At 44.1% G+C, this 20,381-nt stretch overlaps 1 protein-coding gene across 4 annotated transcripts in view; it reads left to right on the forward strand.

Moving 5' to 3' along the window:
- Nucleotides 1-20,381, forward strand: part of arhgap32b (Rho GTPase activating protein 32b) — a 159,087-nt gene that overhangs the window by 124,105 nt on the left and 14,601 nt on the right. For 3 of the 4 annotated variants that reach the window (XM_085798742.1, XM_085798743.1, XM_085798745.1), the window contains 4 exons: nt 1,310-1,384; nt 13,747-13,896; nt 18,179-18,281; nt 19,934-20,078. In XM_085798742.1, the coding sequence (XP_085654868.1) occupies nt 1,310-1,384; nt 13,747-13,896; nt 18,179-18,281; nt 19,934-20,078 (473 nt within the window). The remainder of the gene's footprint in view (nt 1-1,309; nt 1,385-13,746; nt 13,897-18,178; nt 18,282-19,933; nt 20,079-20,381) is intronic. The other variant, XM_085798744.1, reaches the window with a different exon arrangement.

Below are 20,381 nucleotides of genomic sequence, written 5' to 3' on the forward strand. Positions count from 1 at the left end.
TGTGTAAACGAGGCAAAATTTCCCCCCCTTATACAAATCATTTATGTTATTAATGCCTTTCTGTTTCCAAGCAGAGAAAGCAATGTCATCTAGGCCAGGTATGAAAGCATGATTTTCACAGATTGGAGTATCAATATTTTCATGATTGGAGTATCAATATATACGCTTGGGGCCTTGATATGAAGTTTTATCTGCTCCCATGTGCGTATAGTACCATTACAAAGTTGTTACTATATTGTGACTCACATATACAGATTTTATATGAGAAATTATTTATGAGAAATATTATCTCAATATAAATAAATATCAATATTAGACACCGGTGACACCAAATGTCTGCTGCTAATAACAAATGTGATTTAACTCCATAGTTCCCAGAGTTCAGAGGGCCTCAGGAGTTAATTTGTCAGTAGGAGCAACAGGTGTTATCAGATAATAACGGAGCTTTTTAGTGTGTTTTCATGCTGCATAGAGCGTTTCTACAGCTCACTGTGGCTGCTCCTGCTTACACCATCACTTTAACTTACTTCACAAAGTCCATTGTCTTGTTTTGTTGATGTGTTTTTGATGAGCAGCCACAGTTTGAGCTAACCCACCCTGTGTTTGCCTATGAGAGCGGACAATGTGAGCTAGCAGCGATGGCATCACGCTCAAGTTATTTGTATAGCAACACTTCATGACAGAGGTAATATCAGGTCACATTTCAAGTAGAGCAGGTCCAGACCTCGTCTTTATGATATTACTTACAGACCCAACAGTTCCCACCAAGAGCAGCACTGGGAAAAGAGAAAAAGTTCTTAGGGAGTTATAGGAAGTAGCTTCCTGCAGCTCTGAGCCCGTGTTGGAGAGTGAAGGGTTAACAGCGGGGCTGATGTCAGTGAGAGGACGTTAGAATCAGTAACAGTGGATTAAAGGCTGCATCGCTTCCTGTCAGTCCCGGGTGCTTACATCAGCTGGGAACAACTCAGTCTGCTGCTGACAATGAAAACTCCCCCACAGACTGGACACGTCACTGAATGACAATGTCAACATGGATGATAAATAGAAAGAAAGATAAGGTTTTAAAATCGTATGGATTATAACAGAAACGTAAAAACAAAAACAAAAAAGAATTTACTGATGAATGTTTCATATCCACATACTTAATCTGTCTCACATAACAGCTGATTTGCACAGCTCTCAGGCCCAGTACACAGTTGATCTGTTCTCTAACTTGAAGTGCTTCTCTCCCTCTGCTGATTCTCTTATGTCTCCATCATCCATCCATCCATCTGTCTATTGGTCCATCTGTCCATCGGGCCGCATGCAGACTTGGAGATGGAGAATGTAATACAGGACAGTGCATGGGTGGCCGACCCGCTAAACCACTACAGCCTAAGTTCAGGTAGACAAAAGCCCCCCCTCAGTGTGTCGCAACCCCCCCCTCCTTCCCATCCCCCCCTTTAACCACAAAGTAACCCCACACCCCCCACCCCGAGTGATGTGTTTGCACTGTGTGGCTCTAACATGACTCGTCTGTGTGTCTGTCACAGTTTTGTCACAGCTGGAGTGAAGCTTCGGTTCCAGCTTCGCTCCTCACGTGAAGATTTTCTGGTGCGCTGAGTGAACTGTCCTGTCTGTGACCTTTAACACACTAATCTCCACTCTCAGTCAGACTATACACACATCTGGCTGTGCAGTAATAATCCACTATTATGACAGAGCAATATGAGAGTAGGTCTTGTCCTGTGTGTGTGCATGTGTGTGTTTGTGTGTCTCTATTGAATCTAATGAGAAAATGTCTGTTTGATGTAAATAATGATCATATTTCCCTTTAAATTTGCCTCTTAAAGGGATAGTTCAACATTTTGGCAAATTCGCCTGTTGCCATAATCCCTATAGTCATAGGAGTTGGTTCATTACCTTTAATTATTGGTGCAGATCAACAAGGTCCCACACATCCAGATTGACCAACAGCTTCTACCCCAGTGCCGTCAGGCAACTGAAGTTGTGACCTGCACATTCACCACACTATGAGATAATCATGTACAATTATGCAACATTACAACACACAAAGCAAATACTGGGAACTACTTGCGCTTTTGAAATCACTCCGCCCAGCAGCCGTGTCCGGAATGTAGTTCCGGCTATTTGCCTTGAAAACAACTGCGTCTCATAATTATATGTGATTATTTCATAGCGTGGTGAATGTGCAGGTCACAACTTCTCCATGAGAGCATTTTGGAGTTGTTGGATTGTGTATTTGATGAGTTTGATGAGGGACAGGGGACCTGTACCATTCACCTCCATTGTGTTCACTGAGCAGCTCACGTCTCTGCCCCGCTGCTCTCAAAACAACATGCACCGATAATTAAAGGTGATGAACCTACTGCTATGACTATAGGAATTATGATGATATGCGAATTTGCCAAAATGTTGAACTCTCCCTTTAATATATTTTCTATTCCTCCGCACCGGGGACGGTCACAACTGGAGAGTGTTGTTCTCCGCTTCCCTGATGTCTCCATAACACCTCCAGAGAGCTCTTTAAATATGTGGCTCAAACATTCACCAGGACTCAGGATGAATAGATGAGGTGTTGGTGGTCAAAGGCTAAAGGTCAAGGTCATGCAGACCTCACAAAACACAATGTTGGCCTTGTAAACACAACGTCTCTGTTACACCTCAAGGAAACGTCTTTAAATGTGATAAGAATGTTCACTGATGAAGTTTAAATGGCCAAAGAAAAGTCTTTTAAACCCGTTAGTCCAGGTTTATATGAGTGGATAAGCAGCGATGTGGTAATTCTAGTTTTTACTAGAATATTCTTCTTATCGTGCTGTTGTGTTATGGAGATGTGTCAGATTTGAAGTATGCAAAAGTTGTGGGAGTGGTGAGGAACAATATCCCTTCAGCCCCCCGGTCTAGATGAGGACCAGTTGTGTTTGTGTGTGTGTGTGCGTTTGGTCGGAGCTGAAAGGCCGCGGCGGGGGTGCTGTGGTGCTAGGTCTGGACCGGCCTTGATTTATTTAATCCTTTTACAATGAGGGGGCCTGTAAACCCATCCATTCAGCGTTAAGCTTTGTCCCGCAACAGTAAGAATCTGTCTCCCCTCTCCATGGCGACTGAAAGAGCACATTCCTGCAGGGAGCTGCACGGGCTCTGTGAAAATATATCGCCGCTCCGCTCAGATCCCCTCTGCTCACCACTGTAACCTTTGCTGCTGCCCAGTAAAACCACGGCAGTTACATGCTGCAGTGCCCCCCTAAAAAAAAAGAAAAAAAAAGAAAGAAATCGGTGATCAGTCCTTTGATCCATGTCCTCGTGTCCTCTCCTCTCTGGAAAAACGCTCGTCAACATCAGTTTGAAAACAAAAACCTGTGATCTTTGAATAAGAGATGTCTTTCCTCCCCAGACGGCCCAGCAGACCTACCAGTTGCTGACCCAGATGTAGAGCCCCCCCCCTCTCCTCCCCACCTCTCCACCTCAGTGCAGGCTCTCGTCATGTCTGGGGACCAGAGATCTGGGCAGCTGTGAGCACATATAAGCCAAGACAGCTGGTTATGTGAGGGAGAGAATGTGTGAGACAGAGTGAGATTTGTCCTCCTGTTCTTCAGGCTCCTCAGTCATTTCCTGGTGCTGTGAAACTGAATGAGGCCCCTTATATAGTGTGTTGTTGCTCTGGGGGGTTCAATAACAGGCTGTTGTTGTGGACCACACCTTTGTTTGGGGTGGTGGTGGTGGTGGTGGGGGGGGGGGGCTGTGTTGGATTACTTACTAACAACCATGTCATAAACAGAGTGAGCGTGTGAAACAGAGAGATAATTGTGCGCTGCCCTCATATTGTGTCGTTATTTTGACCCACAGCGTCAGTGTTTTCGCAACTTGGAGTTCTTACTTTACAGCCCGTATTTCACCTCACCACTGACAGTTCACCAAGCCTCTTGTATTTAAAGTTTTGGAGCTGAAAGTTTTCTCCTTAGTCCTCTTCACAAAGCTGCAAGAATGAAAAGTATGAGTGTGACTCGCTTGTAGGAGCCACAGTGATTGGTTCATGTAGGATCGGTCTGTGCCAGTGAAGACGCTTGGTAACTTCCCACAGTAATAATGAAAAATACTGAGAGACAAACAAGGTTTTTGTGGATAAAACTCATCTAACTGAACCTAAAAACTCATTAGTTGTAGGCTATGGTGTGTATCTGTTCCTTTTGTAATGAAACTGTGCTCCCAGCTGTGGGTTAAAGGTCCAGTGTGTAAAATTTTCATTCAAAAGTATATTTTTCATTCATCAGTAATCTCCCCCATCAACAAAGTGAAGTGTTCCTTTCAGCTCTGAATGAGCCGTTCATATCATTCATATCTCCATGGAGACGGTAAGCTCGGTGCTGCTGCCATGTGGTGTCGCCATGTTTTTACGTTCAGTGGCAGCGTGACGGTAGGTAACCACGGAAACTCAGCGGAGACACCGGAGCTGTCGGCTCAGGTGGAGGTGGCGTCTGTGAACAGTCACCGTGGTAACGCAGTGAGGAGGAATGGAGCGTTACACTGAAGCTGCATTCACCTGCAGTCGGGCAGACGGCCGTCGCTAACAAACCAGATGTCATTTCAGTCACAGAAGTCCAGAGAAAGCCGGTAAAACGTGGGTCAGGTAAACAATACGACATCGCCATGACAACATATTGTCACGTGTATTGTTTTGCCTCGTGCTGACGGACCACTTGTTTACATAGAGGCTTGTTTATGCTGTCGTCCGTCTGCCGTCTGCCCAATTTCACGTGAATGCAGCATGAAAAATACGACTGAGTTGCTTGCGATCTACAACCGCAACGCTAGATGGGAGTAATTCCTACACAATGTACCTTTAAGGTGTGAGTAGACCCCCACCAAGTGTCAACCAGCTGTTACATGATCCCTTCAAACAGCTGCATCAGGAACCTCTTTATCAACATCCATGAATCATGTGGATCCTGCACACTTTGCAACAGTGTCTACATCTGTACATGCAGCATCAAACACACCCTGTGTGTGGGTGTGTTTTCTCCATCTTGAGCACCATGTGTTCCACCTAGAGCAGCGATCGCACCTGGTAGATCACTGAAGCCACGGAGCTGCTTTATTCCTCTGTAGCACCGACTGGGCTGTTTCAGTCGGTGACAGATGTTTCTGCTTCACTCACAAACTCCACAACAATCACCGTTCCCTCGCAGCTGAGTCGGATCTTTTTAGTAATTCATCATGTGAGGTTTCCAACACATCGCAGCGTGGAATGACAGCAGCTCCTTTACGACTCTGTGATTGGTCTTTAGTAAGTGAGGAGTCGTCTCCACTCCTTCTAGCTTCTCTCACAGATTTAGTCGCTACTTTCACTTTTTCTGTCAGACGAGCCCTGAATTTAGTTTTTTTTTTCCCCCCTTAAATTGGCAAGTGAGGAGCTACTTTTAGCCTGAAGGTGCTCGGTGAATGTGGACTGTGATGTTTTGTCACAGACGTTTTAACTAGCAGGTAGGAATTAAAATTCACAGCCTTGCTTTTACCACTCTGAAACATAACTCATCAGTGTGTCTAGATCCCAGCAGTGAAAGAGCTCATTCACATCCATGCAAAACAGCAGCTGTAAGATAAATGAATCTAACATAAGCTCTTATCCTGTCATGCTGTATGACATCACTGTTTCCTGTGTATAGGCTGCCCGCCCGGTGCTGTGCCTCGCCTACAGGCAACCTGCTCCACTGTGTCAGTGTCAGCCGCTGATGCTGAACTCATTCGATGAACAGACAAATGTATTTAAAGAGAGAAGGGCCTTGTTTACTCAGCCTCACGCTGGATATTACAGATCTCCCACGTGATTGGTTCAGGGATTAAATAGTGATACTGCTGGCTTCGCTCTGCCTCAGATGTTATCGTCTCACCTTGTGTCTCTGGTCTTTAGGTGCTGGTGTAGGACAGGCGGTGTGAGCTGTGCTGCACAGAACAAACATGAGTTGAATTCACTTTGTCTTTCTCTGTAATGTCCCTCACTGCTCACAGTCGGTGCAGATACCTCAGGCATTTAATAGCAGGAGACTTCAGATCCTTTACTTGAGTAAAAGAACCAATTAATGGTACATCATACTCAGGGCAGTTTGCATGTTCTCCCTCTGGCTGGCTTCCTTTCACAGCCCATGGACATGTGATAGACTGGTGATGAGCTGTCCACAGTGTACACCACCCTCGCTTTACGTCAGCTGTGATTGGCTCCAGACCCCCACCACGACCCTGCATGGATAAACATCATAGACAATGGATGGGTGGAAAATACTAAGGGGGACTACAGGAAGAAGTCCTGCATTAGAGACCTCCTCAGTGAAAATACAGAAGAATTATCAGGAAAATTCGAATCTGCAAAAAATGACTGTGTGAGTCTTCTGCCACAGTCTGATTTAATTAGATTATAACAAAGTTTCAAAATATTTTACATTTTCAAACAGATAAAACGTACTGAGTGCAGCACATCCATTCAACCCCTCCTGCTTTTCTGCAGCAGCATATTTGAGGTATTGTCTGTTATCACAGCTACAACTTGCTTTTATCAGAATGAGATTCATTGCCGAAGGACACATACTGTACAAGGAATTTGAATCTGCCTTAACTTCTTTCAATATAACTTCCCCTTACACATAATACCTTTTATTACATTCCTCTAGAACCTTCCACACACGAGTCTGGACCGACAATGGACGTAAACTGCAGCTTGACTGCTTGACATGTTGCATAACTTTATTTCAATGGGCCTCAAAACTCATCATTAATGTGTGGGAGGTTTAAAAGAAGAATTACAGTTTGGATGAACTGTCAGCAACTCAGTCATCTTAGTACATAACAGTCAGCGCAGCATTCTTCAAGTGTCATTTGATAATACAAATATATATACAGTGTTTCCTTCTGAACTGCAGGGGATTAAATAACATAAAGCAGGATATACACAGCAGGGTTTTCAGCCAGGTTCTTTATGGCTTGTCAGGTTGACGAGATCTCATGCAGCTGAAGAGTTGGACTGCAGTCTTGTGATTTTGGATCAACAACAAATTAGTTTGACTTTATTTTGACTCGGCGTGTCAGCATGGGGACGGATCTACTTAAAGAAATAATAAGATCATGTCTTCAGGGCGCTGAGGGGCCCTGTAGGGGAGAAGTAGAAATCAAGGCTGGGCCGTTGATCCTATAGTATGTCATATGCTGCTTGTTAGGAGCATGTGTGTGTGTGTGGGTGTTTGTGCGTTTGGTACGCATGTGTGTGTGTAATCAAAAAGAGCATTTTCCACTGTTAAACCACCAGTTTGGATCTTGGCTTTTTAATTCCTTTGCCTCCTTCAAATGCCATCGGAAATGTTGAAATGTAGCACACGGATGAGCCAGTAATAGGAAGCAGGGCTTCACTGTGAAGTTGAAACATAATGAATCATCTCTTCCTACAGTAGGCTAATACTCCAGCAGCACGAAGCAGCTGTGTTTCAGTCTGTCTGTCATCTGATGGAGGAAGTTGGCCGCACAGTGGCGGCTAATGTGGCCGGTTCGTGGGCTATTTATTATTCCTGTGTTTTCCAGGAATCATTAAGTATTTATTTAGTTAGTCAGTTGTAGTTCAGGCCTACTCACTCCTTCGTATTTGCTTATCACACCATAATTAGCTTTATCAGCGCCCCTTCGCGGATGCGCTTTTGTATTTCCGGGAGGTCGTGAAGGCAGCACGGGGCTGGCAGCGGAGAGAGAGGCTGACAGAGCAGAGAGAAAGAGAGAGAGAAAGAGAGAAAGAGAGAAAGAGGGAGGGAGGGAGGCCGCCTCTCCACTGCACCGCTGCTCCTCTGATCCCCTGCTCGAGTCCAGACCTCCACTGCAGCCTCAGCCGCCGGAGGAGACGCTGCTGCTGCTTCACGTCAACTTTCTCCGCTGGTTTTGTCTTTTTAGTTCAGGTGTCACCGCTCCAACACCGACACGGCGATAGTGGACAGTTGTTGCACTTTGGACTTTTCTTTTTGAACTCGTGTCATCAAACCTGAGGGTCGGTGCGGCGCTATGGAGCCGAGGTAAGAAAACCAGCTGGTTCAGACAGTGTGGAGTTGATATTTCATTAGTAGCCACTCGTTAATTAACTGTAGTGTGTTGTGTTGTGTTGTGTGTGTGTGTGTGTGTGTGTGTGTGTATGTGTGTATGTGTGTGTGTGGACACAGTGAAGAGTTAACCCTGTGCTGCACGGGTCGGGTTTCATTAGCCGTGGACTGTGTGAGGAGGATTCCTACGTGGATCTTTAAGAAGTGTGGAAAATATTGCTCCTTCTTCTCCATGTGACCGCTCACTGTTCCAGCTGCTCCCTCTGCTCAGGGAGCTGGGGGGCATCTGAATGAACAGAAGTCAATATTACAGTAGATCCACACACACACACACACACCCTCCCACCAACACCAACAGGAGCTGTGTTTTTAATGGAGTGTTTGATCTATGTAGACTAATTTTATTTTTTCATTGGCAGCGATCAGGAAGTGATACCAATAAGATGAATTGTTCAAATCCTCAAGTGGATCTAAAAAAAGAAAAAAAAAAGGGAAATTCACACAAAAATATTGACAAACCCAGTTCCAGAGCAAACTTGGAAGAAATTATTATTAAGACAATATAGATAGGCTATACTGTAGATTTTCATAGTTGTCAGGAAAACTCTGACGTATCCTCAGCTGAAACTTCTTGTTCTCATCCTGAGGCTGAAATCATATCCAGCCCTTTTTTTACGTAGCATTTCCTTGACTACAACAGCAAATGGGGCCAGTTTGAATTTCCCGCTCCACTGCTTACATTAGTGTGTGTGTGTGTGTGTGTGGGTGTGTGTGTGTGGGTCTCGAGGGGGGGTCTGCTGGCTGAAGAGAAAAGGCTGAGCCCGAGCTGTGATGAAACCATTGTGAAGCTTGAAGGAAACACAGTCACGCCTTCGTGTGTGTGTGTGTGTGTGTGTGTGTGTGTGTGTGTGTGTGTGTGTGTGTGTTGAGGGAACACTAACACAAGCAGATGTATCAGATGTCCCAGGATGAGCTGTGATTGGCTGTGCCGTGTCTCCGCTCCAGTTTAGGACCTTGTTGTGTTGCTACGAAGACAGTTTTTTCCTCCGATCTGCACTAACTCTAGTGTAATGAGGTTTGGGGTTTGGAGCCGTGGTGGGGTGAGGGGGTGAGGGGGGGGGGGGCAGGATGTTTGCCATTACATGTGTAATGGTTGCTGCTGTAATGCCTGGCCTGCGTCCTCCTCCTCCTCCTCCTCCTCCTGCCCCCTGCAGCCTCTCTGAGGGACGGTGGTCGTCTATGGGATGGACTCGGTCCCGTTTGGATTCCAGCTTCACATGACATCACATGTTTTCCTTACACAGATGACGATCGGTTCAATTGTCACGGTCGGTTGTTTCAGGTCTCTGGAGCAAGTGTGGAAGAAAAATAATGATGATAACTGGAAAATTAAAAAACAAAAAGTCTGCCTGTGGCCTGATTAACCAGGCGGAGAGGCAGAGGAAAGGCTGCATCCAGTTGCACCATGGGAAATGGAGTTTTGAGGTCAGGATATCTACAAATTGAACCTTTTTTCATTTTTAAATGTGTCGCTTGTAAAACTTCCAAAACCAAATCAATGCGTCCCGAGGCTGTAAACCTGATTAATGTCACAGGATGCAGCTCCAACTTAAATGAAATAGACTTTAGCAGCTGTGTGTGTGTGTGTGTGTGTGTCATCTGCCTTACAGTAAGCAGATGGAGGCTCTGGAGAGTCACTGCACTCGTCTTCCTCACATCTTCCTGTCAGCCCCAGCTCTTCAATGAAAGCAATGTGTCAGTGGAAGTGCGATGGTCCCGCCCCCTCCTCTTACACCATTCTGACGGCCCTTCTTTTTTTTATTTCTTTTTTTTAATGCCTCAGCAGTGAGTAAACAAAGCTGCCTCAGCGGTTTTGTCTGTGGCTCGCGAGGAATCTCTCCCAGAGAGAGGGGTGAACTCCTCTGACACCAGACACCAGTCAGATGCCGGATCAGAGATCAGCTGCTGATCCAGGACCGATCGTTGCTGATGAAAGCAAACGGCTGGATTCATAACCTCATTTCATACGTTATCTAATTTGAGGAGAAGGAGGGTTTCTAAATGTGTCTGAGTAAGAGGTTGTTTATTTTCAAACAGCGGTGTGTGAGGTTTGAACGGACGCCAGGAGAAAGAAGACGTGTTGATCACAGTGTGTGAATGAGGGATGAGCGTGAGGATGACACATTCAAATTGCAGCGACAATACTGAACTCTCCTCTCCTGACACCAGGCCTGTCATAGTTGTTACATAATGGCCTGATCACAATTATTTGAGCTGACCACAATTATAAAAATCATTTCCATTCATCTGTATAAAAACAGCTGAACGGAAATGTCACGTTTCATCACTGTTTCCACCATTTGAGGTTTGACTGGTCCTCTTTTAATGACATCATCACATCACACCCCATCGTCTTCTAATACTCGACGACCACATTTCGATAAACATCTGTTGACATCAGCATCATGGATTTAGTTTCAAAGCCAACAAATGGCTTTTATTAAACTATGTTTAGTCTTATAGTGGCATAAAATGATCAGAAAAAGACAATTAAAGCTTCAGTTGGTAACAATTATTCAGTCATATTTGCTGGAACTGTCACTATATTCTGATCTGATCTATATTCAGTCGGACATTAAATGGGTCATTTAGGACAAAATGCAACTCCTCAGAGGTTCATAAAGGCACCTGACGGTGTAGTGTCTTGAAATGTCCGACCAACTGGAGCTTTAAATTGTTTTATCGCTTTGTTTTTATAGCAATTAATAGTCAACTAAAATGTCATAATTGTGACAGGCTTACTGACACATTCTTTGAGGCAAATGAGTGAGACATAATGAGTGTCAACTGCCACTCTACAACATGTTAGTATTGTGTCAACTTGATCTGATTACAAAGTAACTTTGTGTCGCTGTCAGCTGATTTTTAGTTTTGTTGCACTGGTGATGTTTTCATTTGGAACGCCGTTACCTCCGTCTGCTGCTCGCCCCCCCTGGACCTCCACGGTGTGAACTCAGCAGCGCTGCACTGGTTTTTATGTAACGGTCTGTGTGTGTGCGACTGCGAGTCTCACACAGCAGCTGTGTTTGGAATAATTCATCACTTAAGACAAAATCATCACTAACGGGGCACAGCGGAGCAAAGACGCTGCCTTGACACTTTTATTCTTCTGAAACGCACAGCGCGGCTTGTTTTGTTTCAGGATTGCAGTTTGGAAAGCAGCGGCCTACTTTCATCCGTACTCCAATCAGAGCCGAGCTCCGCGGAGAGGACGTGCGTCTCTCCGACCATGAGTTATTTATTTGATCGGAGGGCGAATGATTTTCTCCTTTAAAGCGCAGGCGGTGTGTTTGTTGTGATGTGAAGGCCGGAGTAGAAATGAACACATCAGGTCTGTGGAACACATGAGAGGGTGGGGGGGGGGCTGAGATCGTGACTGTGTTTAAAAGAAAAGATGTGACCTGGAATATAAATAACAACGGATGCAATGCAACCGTTTTTCCACTTTAGCCCGGAGCTCCTCAGACAGGAGATGTGGGTGCAGGGAGATCTGGTCCAGAGGTTTAGTGAAGTTCCAGATGTGGCGGGGCTGAAAGAGCACACTGATCACAGATAGGGGAAGGTTAGGGGACATTTTGCACCCTTGTCCCCCCACGTTGTTGTTGTTTTCTCCAGAGTGAGACCAAATGAGACGTTTGAGGAGCGTGGGGCGTGTGAGAGGTCAGCTGCTGGTCAGAGTCAGGGTGAAGGGCGGCTCCATGTTCACTGTCAACACGGGATCACAGAGAGAAGAGGTAGAGGAAGGTGAGAACCAGGACCAGGCCAGGGTTCAGCGGGGTGGGGGGCGGAGCTTCACCACAGAGACTGAGACAAAGATCCTCTACTGTAGCAAGATGGCTCATTAGTAACTTGCACCAGTGATATGAAATGGTACACTTCCTGTCTCCTCAGTGGGCGTGGTCACCTACTCCCACCTTAAGCTGTGAATATGTGTGTCGATGAATAAAAGTTGTAGTTATCCATTTCTATTTTCTTATGATAACATTAAAGGTCCAGTGTGTGATAATTAACAAGGTGTATAATCGCTATAAAATAAAATTTGTTTGGTTTTCGTAGCTAACAGCCATATTTAGCTTCACGAAAAATTAGTTTGCACGGGCGTTCACAAAAGTTAGAGACAGGTCTGGAACAAACAAATTTAATTTTCTCCTGATTTGTCTGGAATTTGCCATTTTTGTGTCAAAATGTTCAGTCGAGATGTGTCATGTGAATAATGAGTTCAATATTTACTTCAGTGACTATGAGACGAAAGAATCGAAATAATCTGTGTTCACTTCTCCCATTGGAGTCAGTAGACCCAACCTGCTGCTGGTCTCCTAAAGGGGCGGAGTCATGAAGAAACCCACGTGACACTTGTCATGAGGGCGTCTTCAGGGTCCCACGCATCCTGGAAAACCTGGAAATTGGTTGATCAATTTTCCAGTCATGAAAAACACATGGAAAATTAGAAGAAAAAAAAAGTCAAAGCTCGAGTTGTCCTGGAAAATCAGTTACCACATGTTTTTGTGTTGTTCTATGATGCTGTAAATTTGTCATAATTCCTCAGCGTAAGAGATTATTTCATAGACGAGTTAGAGCCACAGACTGCACATCTTTTTAAATCTGACTTCTGAAGATGAGAGAGGAATAAACAGAAACAAACAACTGTACAACTGTTGAAAACAAAGCGTGTGTGGTGTAATAACTAATGTCTGTCATACTGTAGCAGCTGAAAACGTCCTGGAGAAGTCCTATGGAGAGGAAGCAGGACTGAGGGAGACTGATTGGTTCTTTGTGATGATGTGATTGTCAGAAAGTTGGTGATGAAGGTGTTGTGTGGATGACATTACATGTCCTACAATACCTTCTTCATAGCTGCTTTATTCTCTACTTTCAGAATGAGAGAGTAGTTGAACCAGGACTGTTAAAGTTGAACTCAGATCTGCGAGTGGAACTTTCTGGAGATACTCGGCGGTGTCATCTGCTCGATTGAGTCGAGCGAACGGACAGAGTGGAAAAACACTGCTGCTGTCATCTCAGCAGAGCCAGACGCTGTGTGATTTTCACTGAGGGTTTTTTATTTTAATGTCTGGAGTGAAAGCCGCCTCCATTGTTCCTTTTCCTCCTAAAAAAAAAATGCAGATTGTTTGATTCGGTTGAGCCCCTTTCCACGTCTCTCTGAAGCGGAGAAAATAAGTGGTGTGTAGTTTAAGAAGCTTAGCAGCCTCTCCCAGGCAGAGTATCTGATTAATGTGGGCTGAGCTGGTAAAGTAGGTCTGCTCCTTCTCTGCCTTGTTATGAGGAGGGACGGAGGATACTGCTGCTGGATGTGAAGAATTCCTTTGTAGTTGCCCGGGAGGTGGTATTTAAGAACGAAGCCTCGGCTTCAAGGAAGCTGGACATGCATAAAGAGAGGGGGGCGGAGTGGGATGGGGGGGGGGTTGCATTAGAATGAAGCTGAGACGCACAATGGAACAACGTGGAGCACCTTGTATGGGGTTTCACTCACTGAGAGCCTTGTGTGAAAGCCAAGCCGGTGTCTAACCCACGCTTACTGTAATGTAGTCCACATCTGTGTAAGGGTCCTAACATGTGTCCTTCCCTCCCTCCCTCCCTCCCTCCCTCCCTCCCCGATCCTCAGTGTCTAAGAAGCACGGGAAGCTGATCACCTTCTTGCGCTCATTCATGAAGTCCAGGCCCACCAAGCAGAAGCTGAAGCAGAGGGGCATCCTCCGGGAGAGGGTGTTCGGCTGCGACCTGGGAGAACACCTGCTCAACTCAGGACATGACGGTGAGACACACACACACACACACACACACACACACACACACACACACAGATACCCGAGGCTACATCCACACCTACTACTTTTTCATTTTAAAATCCATGTCCCTTGCTGTGTTTCCTCCTGGACAATCAGAAACTGACACCTTTGGAAACACTAGACTTGGTGTACAGCCTGTGATGTCCTGAATCAGTTTGACTGCAGTTCACAAAGTGTCTAGACAGGTATCTCAAGAAATGATGTAGATAGGGGTCTTCAACATTTTTCAGGCCAAGGACCCTCAAACTGATGTAGAGATGGAGCAGAGGAGACCTACTATATTTATAGTATAAAATAAACTTCAATAAACAGGGCCTAGTGCCATGTATATACCATATTATTGTGAATTCAACACCAAGCTGTTCAGATAACACACAGGTTCATATATTAAACATGGACAGGTACAGTCAGTAGGGGGTTCTCCCACTGCCATTTGTACATAGACCTTGTTATCTGATAACCATGCCGATCTCTGGTCGCTCTTCACGTGACTGACGCTGGTCATTGAAAGGAGCTGAAGGACACCTCTATTCTGACTGGTTGCCGCCGAACCGTGTCATAGCTAATTACCATGAAGTTAACGGAGACTCAAGTTCTCATCTGGTGACACTTTGGAAGCACGGCTCATGGCAGGTGACACTCTGGTCGCTGGGCTCTCATTGAAAATGAATGACTCCTGGTGTTTTTGAAGCTTTGGAAGCTTTTGGTGTGAACGCACAGTTAGTGTTGTGTTCAGTACCAGTACTCATAATAATCATGTGGCTTGATATTTACACTATCCTTCAGCTAAAAAGTAAATATCATTTCATATAAAATCTAAACCATATTGAATGTAAACATAGTTTGGATTGAGCAGAAGAACACAACACAGAACCTGCTGAAGTCTCCTCCACTGTGTACTGTGGTGACAACAAGTTGTTCAGATGGTTACACAAGCAGATACTTTAGTAGAACAATTTAATTATCTTTAAGTTATTGAATTACATTACAAAATGAGCGAGTGACAGAGAGACATTTGTGGTAAAAAAAAAACAAAAAAAACAACAGCTGTGGTCTTGAGAGAATATCCCAAGTCCAGCTCGACAGAGACAAGACCAAGACCTTGAAAATGTGGTCTAAAGACCGGTCTGGAGTCCTACAACACCACTGTCCTTATAGGTCCAGTTCAATTGAAATGAATATTCATTCAACATTTACCACTGATGTCTGAGCTTTGACTTTATTAGTATTTTACTGGAGAAATTCTTCTCCCTCCAACATGGCTGCTGTCTTCTTTATAACTATGAGCTGATGGTTTCTAGTAGAAATTCATCACAGACTTCAAAGCAAACATTCACCTCCTGCGGTGTGTAAACAGCTTTACTTCCTGGTTGTGATGAACCCGTCCCCAGGCTGCAGACACACTGTCTTCCCGTGTCTGACAGGTGAGCTGCTCTGATCCCACTCCCACCAGGACACTAGGGCTGCCACGATTAGTCGACTAGTCACGACTACGTCGACTATTAAAATCGTCGACAACTAATTTAATAGTCGATGCGTCGTTTCTTTTCTTTTTTTTAAACTTTGTTTTTCTCTCAAAACTGCTGGGGCACCTTCCACACACGCACCCACCGCTGCAGCCGCCCACCACACACACACACGTGCACTCACTCACTCAAGGTGAGTTTACAGGTGTTCTCTCTCTTTTCTCTCTCTACCTGTCTTGTCCCTCATCAAGCGGCACCGGTATATATTTTCCGGTAGCTTCTCATCACAGTCCACACCTTGCAGAGTTTGAGCTGCACCTCAGTTTGACTTGTTTTCATTTGACAGTTTCACACAGAACTTTCTGTTGAGTCTTTCCATGTTTCTCCTTCTGTGACAGTAAAAAGGGAACATTTACATTTTTTCAGACAAGACGATTGTCTTATAAACTATTTGATTTTTTTTTAACAAAAACTCCTATTATTTACACTGAGCAAGTTATATTTGATTGATAGGCCTACCAAAACTTTATTATTGTGAACAATTCCTTAGTTTCAGGTGTCTACCTCATTTTATTTAAATGTTATGTTTAATGCCAGAGACAAATGAAGGAAAGACAAAAAACCTTTAAGTATTTATTTTGGTGTTGTTTAGACCAGTGCCTTATCCTTATTTTACTCAGCTGTTTGCACTTTATGCTACAGTTAAAGCTGCATATTTCATTAAAAGTTTAATGAACTATCATCTTAATTGTCTTTATTTTTACCTTAAACACTTCAAGCTGAAAGCTAATGATGGTATATAAGGGCAGCTGCATGCTGGTGCGATAAGCTGTATGTTTTACATTCAATTTACGTATGATCCGATTAGTCGACTAATCGAGAAAAATAGTCGGTGACTAGTCGACTATCAAAATAATCGTTTGTGGCAGCCCTACAGGACACACGCTTCAGACAGCCTGGTCATGTGAGCGGCTCCTATCTCGCTCATGGAATCAGCATTTTCAACGAGCGGCTGGTCACAGGTCAGTGTCGGCCGCGCTGCGTCGCGGTCACACCTTCCAGCGGGGCGGGGGGGGTTGACCCTTGACCTCTGTAAACCCTAGCTCACCTTTACAGAGAGATCAGCCACAGTCAGAGTGCTGGGTCAGACAGTCACCGCTCAGACTCCTGAGGCAGAGGAACTCGTCACAATTAGGATTTGTAGTTTGAGGAGAAACAGAAACTGACATGATACATCTCCTCTAATAGATTAAATTAAATTAAATTAAATTAAATTAAATTAAATACTAAATCACAGCCTAGTAAGCACCGAGCATTAATTCCCACTAATTACTTGAACCTCTGGAGCTCAGTGGTCGTGTCAGTGCTCTTATTTCCCCTGAAAGCCGCGGTCAGGACTTAATTCATTCTGTTGCATCTCTGATTATTTCTTCCTGCTCTGAGGTCAGTGTGTGTTTTTTCTTTTCTTTTTTTTATAATTATTTTTTATTTATATCATACACACACATACACAAAAAGACACTCACATGCATACATATACTGAAATTTGTACTACAAAACAATCTGGAGAATAATGATGCTAATAGTGATATGAAAAAATAGATAAATATGATAGATAGATAGATAGATAGATAGATAGATAGATAGATAGATAGATAGATAGATAGATAGATAGATAGATAGATAGATAGATAGATAGATAGATAGATAGATAGATAGATAGATAGATAGAAAAATTGAATACCGGTAATAAAAATAATAATAATAATACAGAAAAGAAAGGTTTCTGCAGCACTGAAGAATTAATTTCTCTAAAAACTAAAGCTGAAAAAAGTATTTGCCATGTTGTTGGATACCTTACTCTCCCCATACTGGACAATACAATGTCGCCAACAGTTTCTCAGTGAACACACACGATCTAACACAACGAGATCAGCTGAGAGCAGCTGCTCCTGAATCCTGTTGTTTTGACGAGAAAGCAAGGAGGCGTGTTGGAAACGTGTCACGTGCTCCGAGGTGCGGCGTGATGTGTGCGTTAGCGGTGAGAATGAGGTGGAGGAGGATCTCTCCGTCCTCTCCGTCCTCGCCTCCTTCTCACTCGGGGTATGTGTGGAATCTGTCTGAACAGCTGCTCCACCGAGGGTCCCACTCTCTGTCACGGTCTGAGTGATGTGTGAGCGGTGGGAGGGCAGGGAACCTCCTCACACACACACACACACACACACACACACACACTGCCACCGTCCTTATCTCCCACACACACACTCACACACACACTCTCACAGATAAAAAGAAAAAACAACCATGCCTCTATGATTCATGGGGAAAATGAAGCATCTCTGTCTTTTCCTGAGGTTTTTCATATTTTGTCTCCAACTCACACTCCCCGGCCTCGTGCCTGGGTGCCGATGGAACGTGATTGGCCGCTTCACGACAACACGTTATCTCGCTGTTTGCTCCCTTCAGGAACCTGCATCAGTGTAGAAAATAATAAATCAAAGGCCAAGCAACAGCACAGATAAAGGTTCAAGGTGTTTCCACCCTCAGCTTGAAAAGTGCTGTTCCTCCCAGAGTCACAGAGGAGTGGAGCTGCTCTCAGTCCGCTCCTCCTGAGCTGCAGCCTTCGCTCCTAAAGAAAGCCCCTGAGCTCTGGCCTGAGTCACTACAGAGGAGCGTCTGCTCTGCCACCCTGCTCTTGACCCTGCGGTGCAGAGTGTGGAGTGGACAAATATTGACTGAAGGAGAGATGTTTAGTGATGACACGCTGTGTTTGTGTTGACAGTGCCCCAGGTCCTCAAGAGCTGCACCGAGTTCATAGAGAAACATGGTGTGGTGGACGGCATCTACCGCCTCTCTGGGATCGCCTCCAACATCCAGAAACTCAGGTAAGACACACACACACACACACACACACACACACACACACACACACACACACACACAATCACACACACACACACAGAGGGACAGACCGGTAAATACTGTACAGCTTGGCACAGTGCTGCATTCAAGTGTGCATCAGAATGTGTGTGAAGGAGCTCAACAGAGCTGCAACAATTAATAGATATATTGCACAATAATCGATTATTAAATTCATCGTCAACTATTTTGATAATCAAATAATCAATTTGTGAAGTTTTTTTTTATAAACAAAGTCCAAATTCTCTGATTTCAGCTTCTTAAAAGTGAATATTTCTGGTTTCTTTGTTCCTTTATGACAATAAACTGAATATGTCTTTGGTTTGTGGACAAAACAAGACATTAGAGAACGAAACACTGATTGACATTTTACTTTATTATTATTTTTTTTTACATTTTATTGACCAAACAACTAATTGATTAATCATTTAAATAATCGACAGATTAATCGATAATGAAAATAATCGTTAGCCCCAGAGCTCACACTGTAGCTTTCACCCGGGGTAGTGTCCTCCTCCTGTTCGGCTGCTCAGAGTCTGATCATGGTCTTGATGATAACTTCGTCAACCTTAACATATCTAAGACTAAAGGTCTTTTCACACCAAGTCTTACACCTTACATACTGAATCCTATGTGTTTTATTACCGCACGTTTTTATTTTCTGTTCCAGTTTTCAGAAAGGATGACAAACGTCGCCACGCAGTGAGGATGATTTTGTGATCCTCTCAAGCTGTAGAATTATCCTGATCACTTCCATGGTTCATGTTAGGATGTCAGTGGTGCAGTGTGATAGATTATTAGCTCTACTAGAGACACTAAAAAGAAGATGACCAATGTCCATGATCCTGAACAGCAGCTGGCAGTTTGTCCAGGACACACACACTAAGGAAGCCCAGCCAGCAAAAAAGGCAGAAAATCAAATCTGTTCTGAAAACTTTTAATGACAGAAGAAAGTTTCAGAGTCGGTATATGAACATGAGGTTGAATTTATTATTAAACATGCGTCAATTTCTGACAAAAAAAACATACTTAGTGTTCAAAGGCCTGGCTTAGGAGACTTGAACGTTGATTTGGAGATTATACATGATGAGGATGTTCCAGTTGTTGACCCATAAGTGTAGGCACACTAACTACTCAACTTTAATGAGTCAATTAAAGTGATGGTTATATTAACATTTAAGTTTTTTAAATAAAATGTTTTAGTTTTTTTTATCCATCTTCTGGTTTCAATTTTAATTTACCTGACTCACTTTACTTATTGCTGCTTATTGGTCCATTAATTGTCCCATGTATGCTGGTGTGGTCTCCCTGACTATATTATGATAATTAATAAATAAGATCATATATTGTTTGTAAATATCAAGGACAGAAAGGCAGTAATGTTCATTCCAAAATTCTCTGAATGGTGTCTCCTGATCCAGCTGTCAAGCTCCAGATGTGGGACTAGCTCATAGAAATGTTGAGTCAGCTCAAGTCAGCTCTGATTATCATTAGCAGGGTGTAGCTGGACTTTCCTGCTGTCTTGTATCCGTCCACTGAGCCACAGCAGCCCAGTTTCTCTTGAGTCAAACTCGATCCGTCACTCTGTCTCTGTCTCTGTCTCTGTGTCTCTCCTCAGGCACGAGTTTGACTCGGAGCAGATCCCCGACCTGACTAAAGATGTTTACATCCAGGACATCCACTGTGTGGGCTCGCTGTGTAAGCTCTACTTCAGAGAGCTGCCCAACCCGCTGCTCACCTACCAGCTCTATGAGAAATTCTCTGTAAGCACACACACCTCTCACACACACGTTTAATGTGTCCAAACGAGTCTGTTAACTATTTCAACACCTTTGCATGAAGATGCCCCAGAGGACGCTAAGTGGGTGTGACTGATTTTGAATTGCAAAAAGTAAAGTCCTTTGATTCACCTGGGAGGAATTCTCCAGGTTTATCTCTAGCTGACAGCTGTTTGTGAGTCCTGTGGCTGACAGTCCTGTGGGATTCACATGACTTTGTTGTGGGAGCAGGATGGGACAGGAGTGAAAATCCACTCCACCAGCGACACCCCCTGAAATAATAGCATT

This window comes from Trachurus japonicus, chromosome 14 (genome assembly GCF_045865225.1).
Source record: "Trachurus japonicus isolate A0001 chromosome 14, Traja_1.0".
NCBI lineage: Eukaryota > Metazoa > Chordata > Actinopteri > Carangiformes > Carangidae > Trachurus > Trachurus japonicus.